Source organism: Arvicanthis niloticus, chromosome 10 (assembly GCF_011762505.2).
Source record: "Arvicanthis niloticus isolate mArvNil1 chromosome 10, mArvNil1.pat.X, whole genome shotgun sequence".
NCBI classification, from domain to species: Eukaryota; Metazoa; Chordata; class Mammalia; order Rodentia; family Muridae; genus Arvicanthis; species Arvicanthis niloticus.
In genome coordinates this window covers 19,245,843-19,265,306 of record NC_047667.1, presented here as the reverse complement: position 1 = coordinate 19,265,306, position 19,464 = coordinate 19,245,843, and the positions used below count along the sequence as shown (strand labels likewise).

The window sequence follows — 19,464 nt, the reverse complement described above, 5'->3', positions numbered from 1 at the left end:
TGAACAAATGTGCATTCTGCTGGCATTCAGGATAAAAAAAATTTCACGTTCTTGACTTTAGTGCATTGTTATGAAACTATTCATCTGTGCTCATCAGGAAGTATAGGGTCCTAGGAAAGAGAGCAAACAGTTTTTAGAAAAGACTGGAGAAGGAGGCTGCTCCTGCACACAGGCTTGAGTCTTGAATATCTGGTCTTCATCTGGTTGTACTTCTGGGGTGCTAGGAAGTGGAAGCTCACTAGAGGAAGTAAATCACTGAACACAGGCTTTGAGGTTTTCAACGCCAGTCCCACTTCCTGTCTATTCTCTGATTCCTGACTAGGCATCAGCTTTTGCTGCTGTGACTCCCCTGACACTCTGGATTGAATCACCTCAGAACTGTGAGTCTCATTTAAATCCTTCATCCTTTGGGTGATAAAATAACTGACACATTCACAGAAGGAGAGTAAGTGGATGAGAGAGAAGGAAGATGGGGAGGGCTCTTCAAGCTGAAGCACCAGCAGACTTTGTACTCCATTGTCTACACATCTCAGGGACCCTTTGAGTAGGAAGCACTAAAAAACTGTGCTTTGAGCTTGTGTTCCTCCTGCCTGAGCTGGGACTATAGCCATATGCTGCCAGACCAGGTTATGATTCTAGTGGTTCATATTTTAACAGTAAGCAGTGTAAACTCAATCAGATTAGATTAGAAGCTACAAAACTGTGAGTCCTTTGCAATCTTCCTTCAGGATACTGTGTAGAGCATATTTCCTTTCTACCCATTTGGACAACTGTGTTTTCCCAAAGGGAATCATATGTGAAATCAGATATTTTACTATCTGCTTGTCTTTTGTCACGGGAGGTTCTAGTTGCTGGCTATATGTTCTCTGTCTCTTGGACATTGGTTACCTTTTTTAATATTTATATTCATATTCATATTTATATTATCATGCAATGACTTCAGGGCTCTAAAAGCTGATTCTTGGTATCACACCCAAGTGAGCCTTGCTAACTGCACAGCAGACTCTGTTGTGAAGAAAAGCCTGAGTTGTTTTGCTCATTGAAACTTTTTGATTGGAAGATTCTGACATCTAGCTCAGATAGCCAGTGCCTGCCCTCTGGCCTGATGTACATATGAACCAAGAAATCCTAACTCAGTTATATAGGACAATATAGGGGGAATCTTATGATTTTTAATTTCATTATAACATGAGTTGTACTAAACAGTCTATTTCTATATTCAATTTGGTTATCTGTGGACACAATCATTTTTTTATTACAATAATGTACCAGTATGCTATTTCCCATGAGTATGGAACCTGGGAATGTTATTTTTAAGTCAAATATCACAAAGTATCATAAATATCATAATAATTCTGAAATATTAATGAATTAACAGTCATCATGTCCTAGTATCCTGTTATTTACAGCAAAGCATTTAGCAACTTCAACTGATATGTAGTTGTTTCATTATCTCATGAAAAATCCTTGAAAGTAACTTGAAAGTATACAGTCATAAAAGAGAAATAGTGCTGATCAATTCACTCTCATTAGACCCCAGTAATCAGAATATTGAAGAATAAAGAAGGATAGTGAAGAGAAGCGGGAGCTGGAGAAGAGATGAAAGAAAAAAATAAGCCAGGAATAGTGGGCCACTGCTACAATTATAGCATTCAAGAAATTGAAATAGGATACCCTGACTAGGAGGCTAGCCTGGTCTACATACTAAATTCTAGGTTAGCCTGGGCTACAAAGTGAAATTCTATCAAAAATAAAAGACAAAGTAACAAAAAATAAAGTATTCACATATCCACATTAGGGACTCCTAGACCACTCTTGCATTAATTCAATTTGTGCACTGGTTAATTTGATTGAAGTCATTTTACTTCAGTGTATGATAAGCCACAGATATAATTGCTTGATATTTGATCAGAGTATGCTTAACCATGATTATAACATTTTCATTTCAGGAGCAATCTAAATGAAGTGTAATTGAAAACCTTTAATAGAAATTTTTACAAAGCTCACTGATGATTTTAAAACACATGCAACATCTTTATACTGACAACATGAAAATAATTCCTTAATCTGCCATTCAAAGTCTTTGTTTGTCTGCTCCAATATGAATGATTCCAGTTGCTTATTAAGAGCTGCACCCTTCACTGGTGAGGCAATCGAAGCCTGCCTCTGGGGTTGTTCTGTGCTGATTTCCTATGTGTTCTCTATTCTTTAAGGTAACAGCTTTTTGTCAGGCATCTTTTAGTATCTCTAATGTATTTGACTATTTTCTTTATAACTCAGTAACCCGTTGAGCCTTCTCTCTGATCCTTTACATGATTTGTTTTTTCTTCATTAAGATAACAATTATTTAACAATTAATTTAATAAATACCTCAAAGTATATATACCCTAAAATATCCCCCAAACAACTCAAATAACTAAAAATTAGTTCATTTCCTGTTCAAAATGATAACTTAGTGTTTCCAATCTTAAGGTTCAGCATAGGAAATGAAAAATTATACTTCTGAGACAGATAGTTGAAGTTTGAACTTAAATAGAAGTTGACCAAGAGTCGTATAAACAAAACAGCCCAATTTCAGAAAATTAGGAATAATTTTTTGTGCCTGCCTCCTTGGGAAAACATTTACCTCTTGGTGTCTAGGATGGCTGCCTAGTTGCCCACATGACAAAAATATGATGGACATTGGGCATTCTAATATTACTCGATGTGGGAAGACACAGGGAGAATGGAGAGACTTTAAAAAATGGAAGGAAATACAATGAAGAAGAATCATTTCCATGTGTTTTGTAACTACAGACAGCCACATCAAAATTGAAAGGTAAACTAGAAGTACAGCAAAGAGAAGGTTTGACTTTCAAGGCCATGTACACATTAGCATTGTGAAATATCACAAAGGAATGAGTCCACCTGAAAGACTGGAAAGATGTTCCCACAGAATAATTTTTGCATTAGTAAATCTTGCACAATGGTGATATATAAGGTTAGTGCTTTAAAATTAATTGAATGCCTGTACAATATGAGCCAACAATGAGAAAATGAAAATAGCAATACAATTTTACCTGTGGCAATATTAAAAACACGTGAACATAGTAATAAATTAAGAGATACATGGCCTCTGTAGTGAAAGCTACAAAGTACTGCTAAGAGACTCCAGCAATAGCATTCTACAACGTGCACTATTTATAAAATAGTAGTCGTGTCAACATTGATCTATAGATTCCATGTACTATCCATTAAAACTCAACAAATTTATTGTAAGACATTAACACTTCTACTCTAAAATTTCTGTGAAATGCATATATATATATATATATATATATATATATATATATATATATTAGCTATGATAGACTTGAAGAATTAAAAACGTAACCAGATAATTCCTATCATTGGTTTTTGAGAAACTCTAAATCTCCAGTGATTAAAGCAGTGTCATATTAGTGTGTGTATGGATGAGTAATCAATCAATGGATTAGGAACAGTACATTTGTAAGTATTCAGTTGATGGTCCCTGAAGGCAACATTGTAATTGGAGGATCCTGTCAAATGGTGCCAGAGAAAATGGCTGTTTGAGAATACAGAGTAATGAGCCTATAAAAGATATGCTTGGAGCCTTGCCAGAGCCTTTGGATGCTTCCAGAGTTCTGAGCATCTTTTGTGCATTTCTGCCTGACTTGTTGCTGCTGACCTGTGCCCAAGTCTGTCCAGTGATTACCACAGGAATTAATCCTATCCTTCAGAGTAGATTTACAAGTACTTGCTAGATTTACCAGCCACATAGGTGCGGCCATGACAAGTCAAGTGCTATAGGAAACAGAGCTGACTTTCTCCTTAGAAGGTGGAATTCTGTGGTGTAATGATGGCTCTGAGATTCTGTCAGGATCATAGTCTCTCTAGGACTCATCTGAAACTTTGATTTCATTTCATTTCCTCCTAATTTACCTCTGTCCATGTTTCTTCTGGGCATTGCAAACATTTCCTATATAAATAATTCACGGTGTATTGTTAGCGCAAGCTATCTTGGAAGAACTTCACCAGTCCAAATGAATATACACACATAAAAATATACACAGAGAGAGATGTACATAGGCATATGCATACATGCACACACACACACACACACACACACACACACACACACACACACACACACACTGCATACACACACTGAACACAAATGAGTACGTGACCTGAAACACAGATTTAAATGTGTAAGTTAATCCCAAAAAACTTAAAGAAACGTGGAAGGATATTTTCATGGCCTCAGGTTAGGAAAATACTTCTTCAGACAAAGTTTATATTCAGTATAAAGTGAAACAGAACATTTGGCATCAATAAAACTAATATTGTCTAGCAAAACAAACCAAAACATAATGTTGAAAGTAAGAAAAGCTAAAACCTGGAAAAATTTTAACAATACATATTATCTGATAAAGCATTCATACCAACAATGTGTGCAAAATTTCTTTAATCAACAAAACATTGAGTTATTAAAAATAAAATAAATTACTTCATAATCACTTTTAAAGTAAGTTATTTAAAGCTGTTTGAAGAGTTCTAATAATAAACGTGTACCTATCCTTTGGCAAGGCTATCCCACTCAGTAAATATGGGCTAATGAGAAATGGCTGCATAGCTTTTGAGTCTTTATAGTACACTCACTGTGACCACTGTAGCCATACCCCCGAGCTAAAGATGACACAGATGTCCTTTAATGAGAAACACATAAAGAAATGCTGCTATGTTCCCCACTCAAGTACCAAAAGGACAATGTATTGACTTTCCAACAACAATCATAAATCTCATAAACACTGTTAAACCAAAGACATGAAAAATAAATAACTGTGTGATTCCTTAACTGTGAACACTTAGATACAATGTTAACTAATGAAATCAACATAAAAGGCTACATAATGTTACAGGAAGTTCAAAGCAGGCAAATTTCATGGGTGTAGAAGTAAGAATAATGGCTAAGTGTGGATGAGAAACTGTGTGTGGAAACTGTAAAGTCACATAAAAGATGCTAGAGTGAGCAGAAATTGGCTTACATTTTTAAGTGTTTGATAGCTAATAAGATAAATACAAAGTGCAAAAATTCAAAAGCTTAAAATTTCCTAGGATTAAAATCATAACTTGTTTATAAAACCATACACCTTAGCATATTTAGTAACAGAAAAATGAATCTGAATAGAGATGCATCCTGTAGTGTGAGCTGTGATTTCAAAATTAAAGTCATGGTCGTCAAATACACAAAAGTGTTTGAATGTGGAATTTGTCACAGCTAAGTAGACATATATTCAAGGCATTCCTCCAGCTTGCTTAAAGTGGATGTTCATAAATACAATATACATGATAATGAATATCTCACTGAAGTGAAAAAATGAAGAGCAGATGAGTATTTTATAAACATATTGGCAAATATGAATTATTATGTAAAACAGAAAGTGAAAATATAACCATCTATGTCCCTACACATAGGTTTCATTCATAACCTATGAAGGTTATGAATGGGGTAGAAGGGAAATGATGTACATTGTGGCTTTAATTTATAATTCATGATTTTATTCCTAACTCAAAGTCTATCACATTTATATGCAGAGAACTATGTGCATAGAATTTATATTCTATACTTTTTTGGAAATTAAGATAACCATTACTGTATTAAACCAGTTGAGAATACAATATGGATTCCTTAGAAGAAAGTCAGAGAAAAAAATTAAAAAAAATATGGTGATAAAACAGAAAAACACATGAACAGGAAGAAAAGTGACACCATTTATCAGATGAGTCTAAGGGAAAGTTCTGAAGTAAAAACTATCAGCAGAGCACTGCAGGGGCCAGAAGTGGTGAACTTCATTGTGTTAAATAGCATGGTACCAAAATGTAGGGGTGGCCTGTCCTAATAGCAGGAAGAGTGTGATGGAAACATAAACATAATGGTGTTCTCTCACATTCAACAGGCATCTATAACTTCTCAATTTGCTAATGGCTCAAATAATGACTCAAGGATATTGAAAAATATAACAAATGGAGTTGAAAATTTCAATATAAATGAACCCTCACAAAACCAATAATTTTGGCCAGAAACTGTGCAACCTTATCAAAATTGAATCAAGCAGCAATCTTTTATAGAAACACACATACACAATACCCTTGTCTACCTGTCTGTCTATCTATCTATCTATCTATCTATCTATCTATCTATCTATCTATCTATGTATCTATCTATGTCAACATCTATATCTATATATTAAAAAGTAAACAAATATTAAATCAATGCTTAAGCAATTAGAAATTTTTAAACACTGACCTCAACTGTAAAACTGTCCAGGAAAGGATACTTGTGTCTTTGAGAGCTTGTGTCTTTGAGAGCTTTGTTACAGTAGTGACAGTTATAGCACCAAATATCCAATTACAGGTCAGGATCAGACCTGACTCGTCCAGCTATGGCTGCCATGCTCAAATGCTGTCACAGGTAAATTAAAACCTTCAAAGCTCTTCATCACTATACTATACTATGAAGGCATTTACAAAGCACCATATTCTAGTTAGGAAATGCATACACTGAAACCTAAGGAAAATAGGATGAATATAAGAAAGAGCTTAACATGTTAGAAAACAAGAATCTAAATATTAGATTCATTGAAGATTAAATCACTAAAACAAGCTCCGGATAAATCTGTATAAGTATGAGACATACAGAGAAAAATCTTGTGAGACTAAAGGGGAGCTAATGCCTCTACACACAGAGAGACAGCATTCAAGAGGATTTAAATACAGATCAGAAATAACTCTGCATAGTAAGCTCAGAGGGAGACTCTAGTCTTGTCTAGACTAATCAGCCTGAGAGCAATTGAGGAAGTGACCCCCATCCTCAGTCACAGCTTTTGGGTCTCCCTTAAAGCATTGTATTCTGTGAGCTCCACTCACTGCCTCAAGCATGTGAAAATGCAGTTTATTATAATAGCACCAAGGTGCCAGATTTATAACATCAATGTCCAAGAGGAGAAATTAAATCAAGTCACTTAGAGAAATACACCACAAAAGTGTCCCATTTCAATTACAGAATGCATATACTAAAATAAGTTCCAGAAAACCAAGTGTTACATTATAATGCAATGTGCTTTCGATGAAGGGACCATCTTTTAAAACCACTGCTATAAAAAATTGTTAAATGGCATAAAATACATCATCAATACTCATTGCAGTTCATGTTAAGTACTCATTCAAGAAAATATAAATTCCATGTCTGCTGTTGTCCGGGGATATAGAAAGATAGGTAGGTAGGTAGATGGATGGATGGATGAATAGATAGATGGATAGATGAATGGATAGATGGATGGATGGATGATGGAGAGATGGAGAGATACTAGCATATAGAGGTAGAGGAGAGAGGGAGAGAGAAATGTGAGAATATATACCCCATCTATATTCCAGGTTAATGATATTGAGAATTAAATAGATCAGTCTGTATTAAAGAAAATAACAGTTATATTAAATTTAAAAACAAAAGTTGCTATCAAATGTTTTTATTGAGTTCTTTTTTTTTCTGCTCCAATGCATAAAGTGAGTTAGATACAGTGAGAATACTCTTCCCATGTGGCTCTGGAAACCAACCTGGTTCAAAAGTTATATTAAACCTCAGTGCATTAGGACAAAATACACCTCCACCAACCCTAGACCTATTATCTTTGGCTGAGTACCAATGCCAATTTAGAAGAACCCTGAATTCACAGCTGAGATGGTAGAAAATCACCACTATTCTCCCTTAGCTTTGAGTCAAAGAAAAATATTGGGCATCCTGAGGATCTTTGGTCATTATACATGTACTCCTGAGACCAACATCTCTTGTTAAAGAAGGTTAGGAGAGGCCAAGAAAGCGGTCAGAGCACTTGCCAATGGGACAAAGTGCTTCCCAAAGAGCAGCTTGCAGAGTGCTCTTACGTGCCATTCATCTATAATGAAACCTCAAGGCTCACAGACTTCCCCCAAATCACGCCAGAGCACAGGGAATATAAAAGAAATGGATCCATTCTCAGAATATAGGCACCCATTTCTCTGTGTCTTTTAAGCAAAGCCTACTTGAAGGAGCAGTTCTCTGCACTTGCTTGCACTGGAGGATGAGACACTTATGCAAAATCAGAGAAAGAGGGGAGGGATAGAAAGGAGGTACATTATGCACAGAATTATGTCACTGATAAAATTCCAATTCCATTACACTTATGCGCAGTGCAGGTTCTTCTCAAACTTTCCCCTCTGACATTCATTGCAGGTCATCTTGGTGACAATTCTCAGATGTTAGTCTTTGATCATGAGTCTTGTGAACTAGTCTTCAGTGAGCATCTGGTTCCCTCTGGCTGAGGGAAGGAGAGGTCTGCATATCTACCTGCATCTAACCCTGCTCTGGTACCCAGCTAGAGGGAGATCAATTAAAGTTCACTCAGGTTTGCTAAGCCTGAGCCATATTTCTCGAGGAACTTTTCAGTCTTGCTTCTGCAGAAAATGATTCAGGTGGATAATCATCAGCAAGACCTTTACTTTCTCACGTCAATATTTATTTCTTAAGAGATTCCTTTGGCAAACCTCCAAGAGCATCCATAAATAGAAAATCTGTATCACCCTATGGAAAACTTCTGCAGATGTTTGTAGTATAAATAAATCTCCACCTGAATAGTTTCAAATATATAAGATAGATGAATAAAGAAATTTATAACCCTGTTTGAGAAGTATGGAATTCTGAGATTATCCCAGGGGGATATTGGATCAGGGAAAAGAAGAAAATTGAATTATCTAAAAGGGAAAATGTGCAATAAATAAAGGAAAAAGTACACACATATGCATTTGTTGAACTATATGAACTTAAAATACATATATTTGTTATACATGTATAAAAGACCTTTCTCCCCATCAAATAAACATCTCCTGACAACAGATAGAGGCCATTACAGAAAACCACACCTGATCAAAATGCTCTGTACAAGTGATATGTGTTGGTGCTGAGCCCAGCTGATACACCCATAACAAAGCTCTGGAACCTGAGGCTCAGAGACAGTGATGAATGAGGGAGTGGAAAGATGTTCAAGAACCAGAGGAACAAGAAGTTTGCTGTGGCATTTGGTGTCCTAGAAATCCCAGAGGAACTCTATCCATGAAGTCACTTTGGTTTGGCTGCCAACGTAAGACACGAAGACAGATGACACCAGCAGACATGCTAATGTGGAAGGAGAAATCTTGTGGGGTCTCAACCTTAGAAAAAGGACTACAGCTAACTAAGGAATAATTACAGAAAACAATGTATCTTATCCAGGGAACAGCACATAAACTTCTTATCCTACACTATCTAGTACCAAGTGGCTAGTCCTAGAGTCATATGCAAATAGGTAAGATATATATATATAATTAGAGAGTTATATATCAACATATAGAGGCCATGATTTTGAGAGTAATCTCTGGTGTGTGTGTGTGTGTGTATGTGTGAAGGGTTGAGGTGGAAAGGAAAAAGGAGAAAATGTAACGTTTAATTTCACAAAATAAATTTTTTAAAAAAGGAAACCATGGGGGGGGGGGGAAGGAAACCATAGAAAGGCAAAGGGATGATACCAAAATGCTTTTCAAGGGTCAACACTACAGGGAAAACTATTCTGTGCACAAGCGCGATCATGTAAGCATCCTTTTTAAATTAAAGAATTGTAGAAAGGAAAGCCAGTTGGAATAGAGAATAAATGATATACATGAGTCATGGGAACCAAACATCTCCCAAGCATAAAAAATAGTAAAACATATGAGCCCTCATTTCTTTCCGATTCTGCCTTGGACTGATCTGGTTTTCTGTTAGTCTGTAGCTCTCCTCCTGCAACCCTTTACTCATGCCTCCGCGACCATTTCTAACATGATGCTTTGTTCTCATAATTGCTTTGCAATGAGCAAGGTGGTCAGTAGCAAAGTCATTAACTCCTCAGTGCCTTATTTTGGGGGACTTTGATTAAATAAAACAAGAGTCTTATTTCAGGAAAGAACTGTCTTTTTATTTGTATAAGATTGAATAGGAACTCATTTGTGTGGAGGAAGAGATATTTACTACAGAGCTTAAAAATGTCCCACTGCAGGCTTCTGGTTTCCCATCCATGTTGCAATAAACACAGAGGGTAGACTAAAGGCTTCTGTTCCTCCTCCTTTTCTACTAACTCTATATTAGGAACACCCTTACCTTATACATGTCATTTCCAGTCTAAATACCTTCTCACAATAGCTGTCATGGTCTCCATGCCCTAACAAGGACCCTGTAAGCCAGGCATTAAATAACTATGTCAGCATCATACTTGAAGACATATAGAGATCATTTATATATTTATATCATGGAAAAAGAAAGAAGAATAAGGAATTTGTTCTATTATTGCATGTCACACTGCTGACAATTAAGGAGAATTTAGTGAATAAACCTGTTAAATCAACACATGGTACAGGAGATAATTATGAAATAATGGTTTCCTCTTCCTCAGGAAATATGCATCAAAAATGTTAATTAAGCTGTAGGCACAATGATCCAGCTTCCTGTCTTTGCAATGCTCATCTCCATCGCCAGCACTGATTAGCTCTGAGGATGCTGGGACATTATGCAAGGATCTGACAACTTGATACAACTGTGCAATACACTTAGATATAAGAGAACTAATCAGCTATGAGTCCTGATTCCCATTCCCATTCAAAGTCTCTGTTTACAGTGAGATTAGCATGCTGGATGAGAGAAGACATGGTCCCAATGGTCAGGGTACCAATGAGGATCTGACATCCTAATGCTGCTGTTTTGAAACAGTGTTATATACATTTATCACAGTGATGGTGCCAAGGGGTTGTTCAAAGTTATCCTTGCTAGTGTCAAGGCTATTATTCCTATCATTACGTAACCCAGCAGACACTTCTAAAGGAACAGCCTTCTCATTTTACACTGATAAGCGAGCAATTATCTATATCATCTTGAAGACACATGAAAGGAGGTTGAAGTATTTTCTCCATCTCTACAGTCTAAAGCCCCACAAACCAGAATGATTACACTTGGAAAACCTTAGAAACAATAGCTGTTTCAAGGAAACAAATGGAGAGCCATGACAGAACAACTTCAGAACTATTCCTGCAACAGAGGATTTAGCCTGCTCAATAAATGGTTTGACCCGAGAGCAAGATTTTCATAGCAAAACACTAAGAATTTGCTGGTATCTTCCATGAGTAAGTTAGAACACACAAGGAAGGTCATGACCTCTACCTTTACTTAAACTTCCTCAGGCTGCTAATTTTTCCATATGTAGATTAATAAAGCCAGTGTTAATGTCCACCTTAATATGGGAACATATGTATCTAGTCATGGAAATGTTATGCGGAAAGTTAAGACACTTTCCTCTTAAAATAAACTGTACATTTTAAAGAAAGAAAAGAGTTCAGCCCAACTACATGTCACGTCTCTCAAAATTAAGTGAGTTAATGATACAAGCCCCAAACCTCTGGCTTCCTCAGACAGAAAAAAATTCTTGTTGGCTCAGCACTTGTTAAATGGAGAACTTTGTTCCAGCTCCCAGCTGAGCAGTCACCTAACAGTAAGTAGTACTTAAGTAGGCTGGTTAGTGAAGTGACTAAAGTGACAATCCTGTCTTGTGCCTGCCTCAAAATAAGTGGCCTCAAATCTTAATCTTCAGTATATTTACATTGTTCACAAACAGATAATGCTGAGTTGACAAAGAGAAACACTGCAGTGCTTTACTCTTGAGATACCTTAGCACTGCACAGCCTTCGGAACCACTGAGAAAATAAAAAAAAAAAACCCACATATCAGAACTCACTTGAAGGTTACAGTCATTAATAAGGAAATAATTACTAGTAAGTGGAGATGTGAGTCATTACGTTATGTCACAGATACTCTACATTATACCATTAAGGTGTTTCTACGTGCTCCACACTTCACCAGCAGAACATTTGAAAAAGCTTAATTTTATGCATCCAAGTTTTCTCTTCACAATATTTGGAAGCCATTCTTGTATTTTTCTCTACTGATCTTCAAGCAGAAATATGAGTTTAAAATATCAAAATGTGCTGTCTGGAAATACCATTTTAATCATACTATTTAATATTTTTCGTATTACGGTTACGTTTTCATTTTACTTAAAAAAGGAAAAATGAGGCAAAATTCATTTTTGATAACACAGGCCTTAATGTTTTGTCTGCTATGGAAGAAGCTGGGGCATCAGAAGAAGAATATGTCATCTTTAGGAAATGAGCAAAAGGCAAATACAGAGTCATGAATAGAGGCAGCATTGCACAGTGGGGTTGGATGCTTAGGAGGAAATTGATACTTCTAGGAGGAAAATGGAGCAGAACCAAGACGTTATAATGAGAGTAATTTGGTGCCAAAGAAGACCCCTTAAAATGGTGCACAGTCGACTCACAGTGTGATCATTACAGGCTATTTTCCCTGTTCACAGTTTCTACATAAATGCCTTGGAAGAGGCAGTGCTATTTTAAATTGTGCATACTCATTTGTAATTTTTCATTTGTTTTTCTTTCCCTTCAAGCTGTGAGTGGGCTCTTTTCCCATGTCACTTGAAGAGCCATGGTATAATTTATAGAGAACAACAGAGAAGGAAACCCTGGAAGATTTGGGCATCAACAAAAGAAATTACCTGTGGGCATTTGCTCCATGTTCCCCACTCAGACATGACACACTCACTGGGACACAGAAGAGAACAGGCCTGGGTTTCTGGGGGAGCATCATCTTGGTTGCACAGGCTCTTATTCACTGCCCCTCCTTCTCTGTCAGCAGTACTGACACACCTGTTATACAGTGGTAGCAATAAAGACAGATACATTTAAATTAGTAAACCAGAGGAACAAGGAAACAAACCAACAACTCAATACTTAGCATTCAGTGGTCTTTTCTTGAGTGATAACTCAATAAGAAACCCGTGACAGAACAAGTAAAATAATTCAGAAATATTATGGCTGTCTTGTGTAGTACCCATCCAGCAGAGACCTCAGGTATACCCAGGTCTAGCACCAAGTGGATATTCCTTCAATTTTCATAAATCTTGAAAATTTCTTTTTTCAAACACTGAATAGATGGCATTGTTTAAGCCAGAATTTTCATACTTTCTGTGGGTCTTGCAAACCTCTACCAAAGTTTCTCAAGCACCCCCATATTTACTCCACATATTGCAGGGGACAGGAAAATAATCAGTCATCATTACAAGCATTTGAGTTTCACATAGCTATGTGGGATGCAGCTTCCACAATCAAAGGGAAGTATGCAAACATTGCTATAGCCCACAGAAGCCTAAGGATATACATTATACCTGCATGATCAACCAAGCGTCAACATCAACTTGGAGATAAAACACATATAATGACATCTGTCATTGTGCTCTGGTTACACATGAAAAATCAATCATATCTAAATCAAGTGTATCACTCAAAATGGTTTAAACAAAATACATGGACAAAATCAAGATTTCTCAGAAATGTCAGAGACTTATAAATCACTTCTCATTTCTGGTTGGGAAGTATTTTAAAACTGGTTGAGAGTTTCTGCCCCTCCCCATAATCTGGCATTTAAATAGAAATGTGCATAACTCACACCAAACTAACAACAAACTGGAAATACTTATAGTGGCAGTATTCATATACAACCAAGCTAGAAATAGTTCAACTGCTCAATACCATGTAAAAGTTGTACCCACTGTTCTAAATTTCATTGAATTCAATAAGCATGACAATTCATGGACTATTGGAACACAAAAGATCTTGTGTGGCACATATATGCTATACTCTATAGACTATATACTCTATACTGTATATTCTACAATTATTTCATATAGATGTAAACATGTGAAGCAATACTAACGTGTGGAGTCAGATTAGGGGTTACTTTTAAAAGAATAGTTAGTGACTAATAGGGGCATAAGTAATACTAGAAATAATTTTGTTTCTGACTTTGAGTTTGGTTATAGAAGCACTCTGGCATTCTGAAAACTTACCCAGTCATATTTCCATGGCATATCCACTTACATATACTTGTATTTCAGAAATTAATTTATAATTTACCTGACTCCAAAAATTAAAGAAATGAAGTATCTGTCAGATTCTTTTGCTAGATGTCAGAAATTACTTTTGTCAATACTTAATGATTTAGTCATTTTTTTTTTGAATCAAGGTCCAAGGTACTTCAGGGTGGCCTTTGAATTTTCAATACTTTACCTCCAAAATGCTAAAAAATTATGAGCATGACTTGTACTTACTTAATAATTTTGAGGGCTTACTCTGGTGCCATTGCCTTTACTGGTTATTGAGGTACAAAGCAAGAAGATTAGACAGCCGCTGTGTTTGTGAGTGTTAGTAGCTTAATCGATGGAAAGACATTGTCTTACAACTGCATAGCATAGATATCCAACATAGGTTTCCTGGAGCCTGAGTGCAGATGCCAGGGGTAGACAGAGATGCAATCCTAGGGACACATCTTTTGCTTTTCAGGTTTCAGAGGCCACTCTTGCTCCCTCTACCATTTTAAAGTCCTTTGTGAACAAACTGTGCCCACCCAGACAGCTTAGAACTGTTGTTTCACTGCAAAGTCTTTACTTTAATCCTACTCAACAACTCTCTTTTTCCTAAAACACATATCAGAATCTAGGAATTAGAATGCAGACATCTTTGGGGGCTACCATTCTCTTTTCCCCAGTAGAATTCTTTCAGTGTGCTCTGAAATACTGGCTATTAGAATTATCTAGTTCATTCATGATTGAAGAAGCATTTCTATAGATTCTGAGCAGTCCATAAGAAAAAACTTAAAAAGGCTGCAATTGAAGGTGTTCCCAGATGACATGCAGTAATTCTTTATTCCCCCTGTCATCAATTTCCTTGCCCATCTACCCTTCAGCAATCACTCATATTACTCAAACACTGCAAAACTGCTTCTAGGCATTTTCTCTATTTGCTGTCAACACTTCCGGCCCCTCGCTCCCCTCCACTATTACATCTTGAACCACTTTGGTCATGTTTCCATTGTCATTGCAGATAGCCCTCTTATCAGAGTCATTCAGAGACTCCCCACGGCTAAGTTCATCAGTCAGGGCTTATTTTGGACAACTCAGTGGCATTTGAGACAATTGATTACTGAACCTTTCTTAAAAACTCTCTTGGGTGCCTTCTTACTTTCTTTGTTTTCTTCTTATCCCCCTGGATATTTCTCAGTCTCATTTTTAGAAACATTCTCTTTGAATCTTACTAACTTATAAATGTTGGAGTTACACAGGGCTCAAAATATTATAAACATATACCAAATTTATAAGCTAATGGCAGGGAAATTTATAACTTTAATCTCTCCACTGAGTAACAGCTTATAATAGCTCAGTTGGGAAGTTAATATCATATCTCAGATTTAGTGTGTTTGAAAGCTAACTTGTTTTCCTGTCAAACCTGATTGTCACAGTTCCACACTCAACAAATGGTGCCACCATTTTTTTCTGTTGACCAGCCAATTCATAGTCATCTCCATATTTCTTTCTTTCTTATTCTATTGTCATCTAATTATTGTATCCTATGTCCTGTAGCTTTGAAATTTACCCTAAATCATCATCTTTAATTTATTAAACCAAAATTAACTTGACAGCCTATGTCATCTGGAATTCTGCAATGACCTCAAACCTACATCTTTGTATCCAAATTTCTCTACCATTCAGAATCTTTTCTGTACCACCCCAGTGTAGCTTCTTTTGGACAAATATAGTTAGAACCACCCCTCCATCTCAATCCTTCCATAGCCTTATGGCTCCATGCTGCAGTTAGAATAATATCCTACCTTTGCCTTCTTTGAGAACACAACATGGTTTTTACACCAACATCAGCCATGTAGGACATCTGCTTATTCTCCTATCAAGTCAGGGAGCATCTGTCATATGCTACTTTCCCTGTGGGTTCTTCTTTATATCCAAGTTGTTTTCTCATTTTATTCAGGTTTTTGTCTGAATTCTATCTTGTTGACCAGTCTCTCTAAAACAGGACCTCTACAACTCCAAATCCACTTAGGTTTTATTCTTGGCATTTGAAACAAAGCCATCTCATTATATTAACTTATATGTTTATATTGTGTCAGTTTTACTTTTTTTCTGAGGAAACAGAGGTTGTTTGTTCATCATTTTATTTCCTATACCTAAAACCATATGTGAGACATAGGAAGCAAATAATCATAAACATAGGTTGAACTGAGAAATTTTATAGTCATGAATGAACCTTGAATTGGTATTCTAGCACTGAAATTGTAAGAAAGTGAAGAGAATACTTCATTTGGTGTAACTACATCTTGTTAAGATCAATGATTGTTTATAGTCCGAGGTGCCTGGAAGATTTGCTTCATATATTTGCATGAGACATTAATAATTAATAGTGAACATGTAATGGTCAGCTAGGACTACCATAGCAAACAGAAAAACATCATGAGAAGGTAGCACAGGCCATACAGATGTATTGGCTCCTAGTTCTACAATGTAGATAAATACCTGATAACAAACTGTTGGCAGGTTGCTTCTTTCTCTGTGTGTCTGCCATCTTTCCTCTGCATGTATTTATGTCCTTATCTCCCTTTCCACACCTTATTTTGCATAATAGAGGTCTCATGTCACTGCGGATGTCCTCAAATGTCTGTTTCTTCTGCTTCTACCTCCCAAATACGCCATGTTCAGCCGCCCAAACTCAGCTTCTCACACAAAGTTCAGAGCACTAGGGCAGACATATTGCTTCTCGTCTCTCTAACCACCTGACCCCATTTATCCCTCTGATCCCATGATCTCATTATCACCATTCCAGTATGAGGAGCTAGGGGTGAGAACTTTGACAGATGGGTTTGTGGAGTTAGCAAGCCACATAGCAGTATCTGTTAGTTGTACAGTTTTTATGGCATCGAGATGTGTATGCATGAGCTGAGAGGTCTGTTCGCAAGGAGCTTAGGTACCTGTATTTTGCTCCATCAGAATGCCACCATTCTGTCAGGAGCAATTTCAGCTCAAAAAGCTTTCTATCTTCTCTGAAATTCCCTTTTAAAATTGCAAAGAGGAACAGGAAGAAAGTATAGAAGGATGCCTCAACTTCCTATGTAAACCTGCTTGGCACAATTGTGTGAGACTACAATACGAGGCACAGATTTTGACAAAGAAAGTTAAAGGCCAAAGTCTGCTAGAACCTGATCCAAAGATCCGGTGGAATAGAGCAACAGTGGACAGCAGGAAAGGGAAGTTCAATTCTCAGCTAGCGTTTTGCTTGGGCTATTGAGAGGCATCTTTATAGTTTGGCTGCCAGCTGATGCTCTCATCATTGCTTTCTGAGGTTTTTGTAACATCAGAGCGGCTAACGTGGTTATTATGGGGTGAATTGCTTAATGATGATGCTTCTTGAAGGCCAACACAAGTAAATGGGACATACCATAGCAACAGGCTTCCAGCTAACAGTTACCATGACAGACAGCTATCTAACTCAGGCACTGTCTACTCTTTTGTATAGGGTTTTCCACATCTGAAAAATGAATATCCAGTACTATTCAGGTGGGTAATTGACAACACTAATGTTTCTTTTTATTTTATATACTGCTAACAGTGCATCAGAATTCTAGCTTTTGCTTGTCCAAATGATAACATATATGGTTTTTGTACTTTGTTGGGACAGCATCATTCTTTGGTTACAAGTTATTTCTAAATGTACCAATTTGGCAATCTCCTGCATAAAATTTTGGTTTTGGTTTTGTTTTTTGGTTCTAGTACTTAACGTATAAGACAAAAATCTTTTGTTAAGCTTCCTCAGAGTCACCCAGCATCTATGTGATTATTTTATAGAAATGCTTTTATATTAAGATGTGTAACTACTATTTGTAGATCTCATTGAATTTTAGTGTCTGGGCTAATGATGGAGTGCTTAAATTTGTGATGGCATCCCCAAATAGATTAAGAGCCATCAAGTATACCAACCACAGTGTTGAAATGAGAAGTGGCAAGGCAGTTAGAACCTCCTGATTTGTTAGCAGTGGTAGGCTGGGAGTTAGTAAGGACGGCGGTTTGTTCCATGAAGTGGACTGGCTCCAGTATAATTAGGAAATAGTAAAGATGTGGGTAGTAGATTGCAGAGACCATTTCACTGTTCATATAGTAGGAGGGCTACACTCACTTGCCTGGATTTGTGAAGGTGTGCATAGAGGACATATATATCATCATGCACCTAAATAATAAAGTTGGTGTTTTTATGAAGAGCACAAACGCTCCACCCCTTCAAAGTCACACACCTGATTCTTCTGGATTGTGTTCCTCTTCCACAACGTGGGGATCTCAGCTCATTGTTGATCTTGCATGGAGACCAGTGTTCTACAACCCAGGAATATTGATCGCACTCACTGTAACATGGGACTGCCTCATGAACCTGTCAAGAAGAGGAAAGAAAAAAAAAATCAGGTGGAGCTATCCAAGTCATAGAAAATCCTTTAGTAATGCTTGTTGAACAGAACCTGAGAAATGACACTGTGGCCCATTAGCCAAATTACAACACCCAAAAGGAAGACATATTTGACTTCTCTGAATTGAGTGAGCTGCCTGAAGAAGCATAGAGGGAAATCAAGTGAAGTCGGATACTATGCTGTCACAGACAAGAACAAAGGAGAGTCATTCTCCTGCCAGGAGCAGGAATTCCATTATCATTCTGTTTCCTCAAGAAGCTTGCTCATATGTATTAGGCACAGGCTCTCAATTAGAGGGTCTACTGTATTCCCAGATGTACTTTAACATGTCAGTTGTAACAAACACATGTAAGGCAAGTTTATTCTTGAATATGAGGGGTTTTTAGAATGCATAAGAAAAGTTTTATTATTTATACTAGAAATTTTCTTCTTTTTTGCCTCCAAATGATCAGGACTAACTGGTAATTAGTCAGCCTCCTGAGCATTGCATTGTGGCTTCATATGAATGCAGCTATTTGTAGGATGGTTTCAAAGCATAGCTAAAGTGTACACACATACACACACTATATAAGACAAACAATTACTCATTTAATATAGTTACTGAGGATATTTATAATTTTTATAATAAAAATAAAGCAATGAGGATATTGAACTCTCTTACTTTCTGCTATGCATTTGCATAAGGAAGGCTTTCCCAAATGCATTGCTGTATATCACAGACATCTGAGGTCTCTTTGAGGCCACATTGAACATTCATTGCTTCTCATCACAGAGGCAGACTTCTCTTAGTGTAAGAGGCATAAGGAAAATAAAACCCTCTAGTTCACAGGGAAGACTCTGGCACAGACAGAGTGCAAAGGAAGGACTTGGCCTCTTATGAAAGATGTAATAAAGCTTTTCTTCTTAAACAAGAATTAAATATCAGTCTCTTTCCCAACTTCCTTGGAGACTGGGCAGAACCACCCAAAAAGAAACACTGCCTATAAGTTCCTATT

The 19,464-nt window shown here is 36.9% G+C and overlaps 1 protein-coding gene across 1 annotated transcript in view; it reads right to left on the bottom strand.

The window, feature by feature from the left end:
* The window catches only part of Thsd7b (thrombospondin type 1 domain containing 7B), an 839,715-nt gene that overhangs the window by 76,715 nt on the left and 743,536 nt on the right, over positions 1–19,464 (bottom strand). The window contains exons 16-17 of the mRNA XM_076941097.1: positions 18,302–18,435; positions 12,669–12,819 (exon numbers count right to left, since the gene is read on the bottom strand). Coding sequence (XP_076797212.1) covers positions 12,669–12,819; positions 18,302–18,435 — 285 coding nt within the window. The remainder of the gene's footprint in view (positions 1–12,668; positions 12,820–18,301; positions 18,436–19,464) is intronic.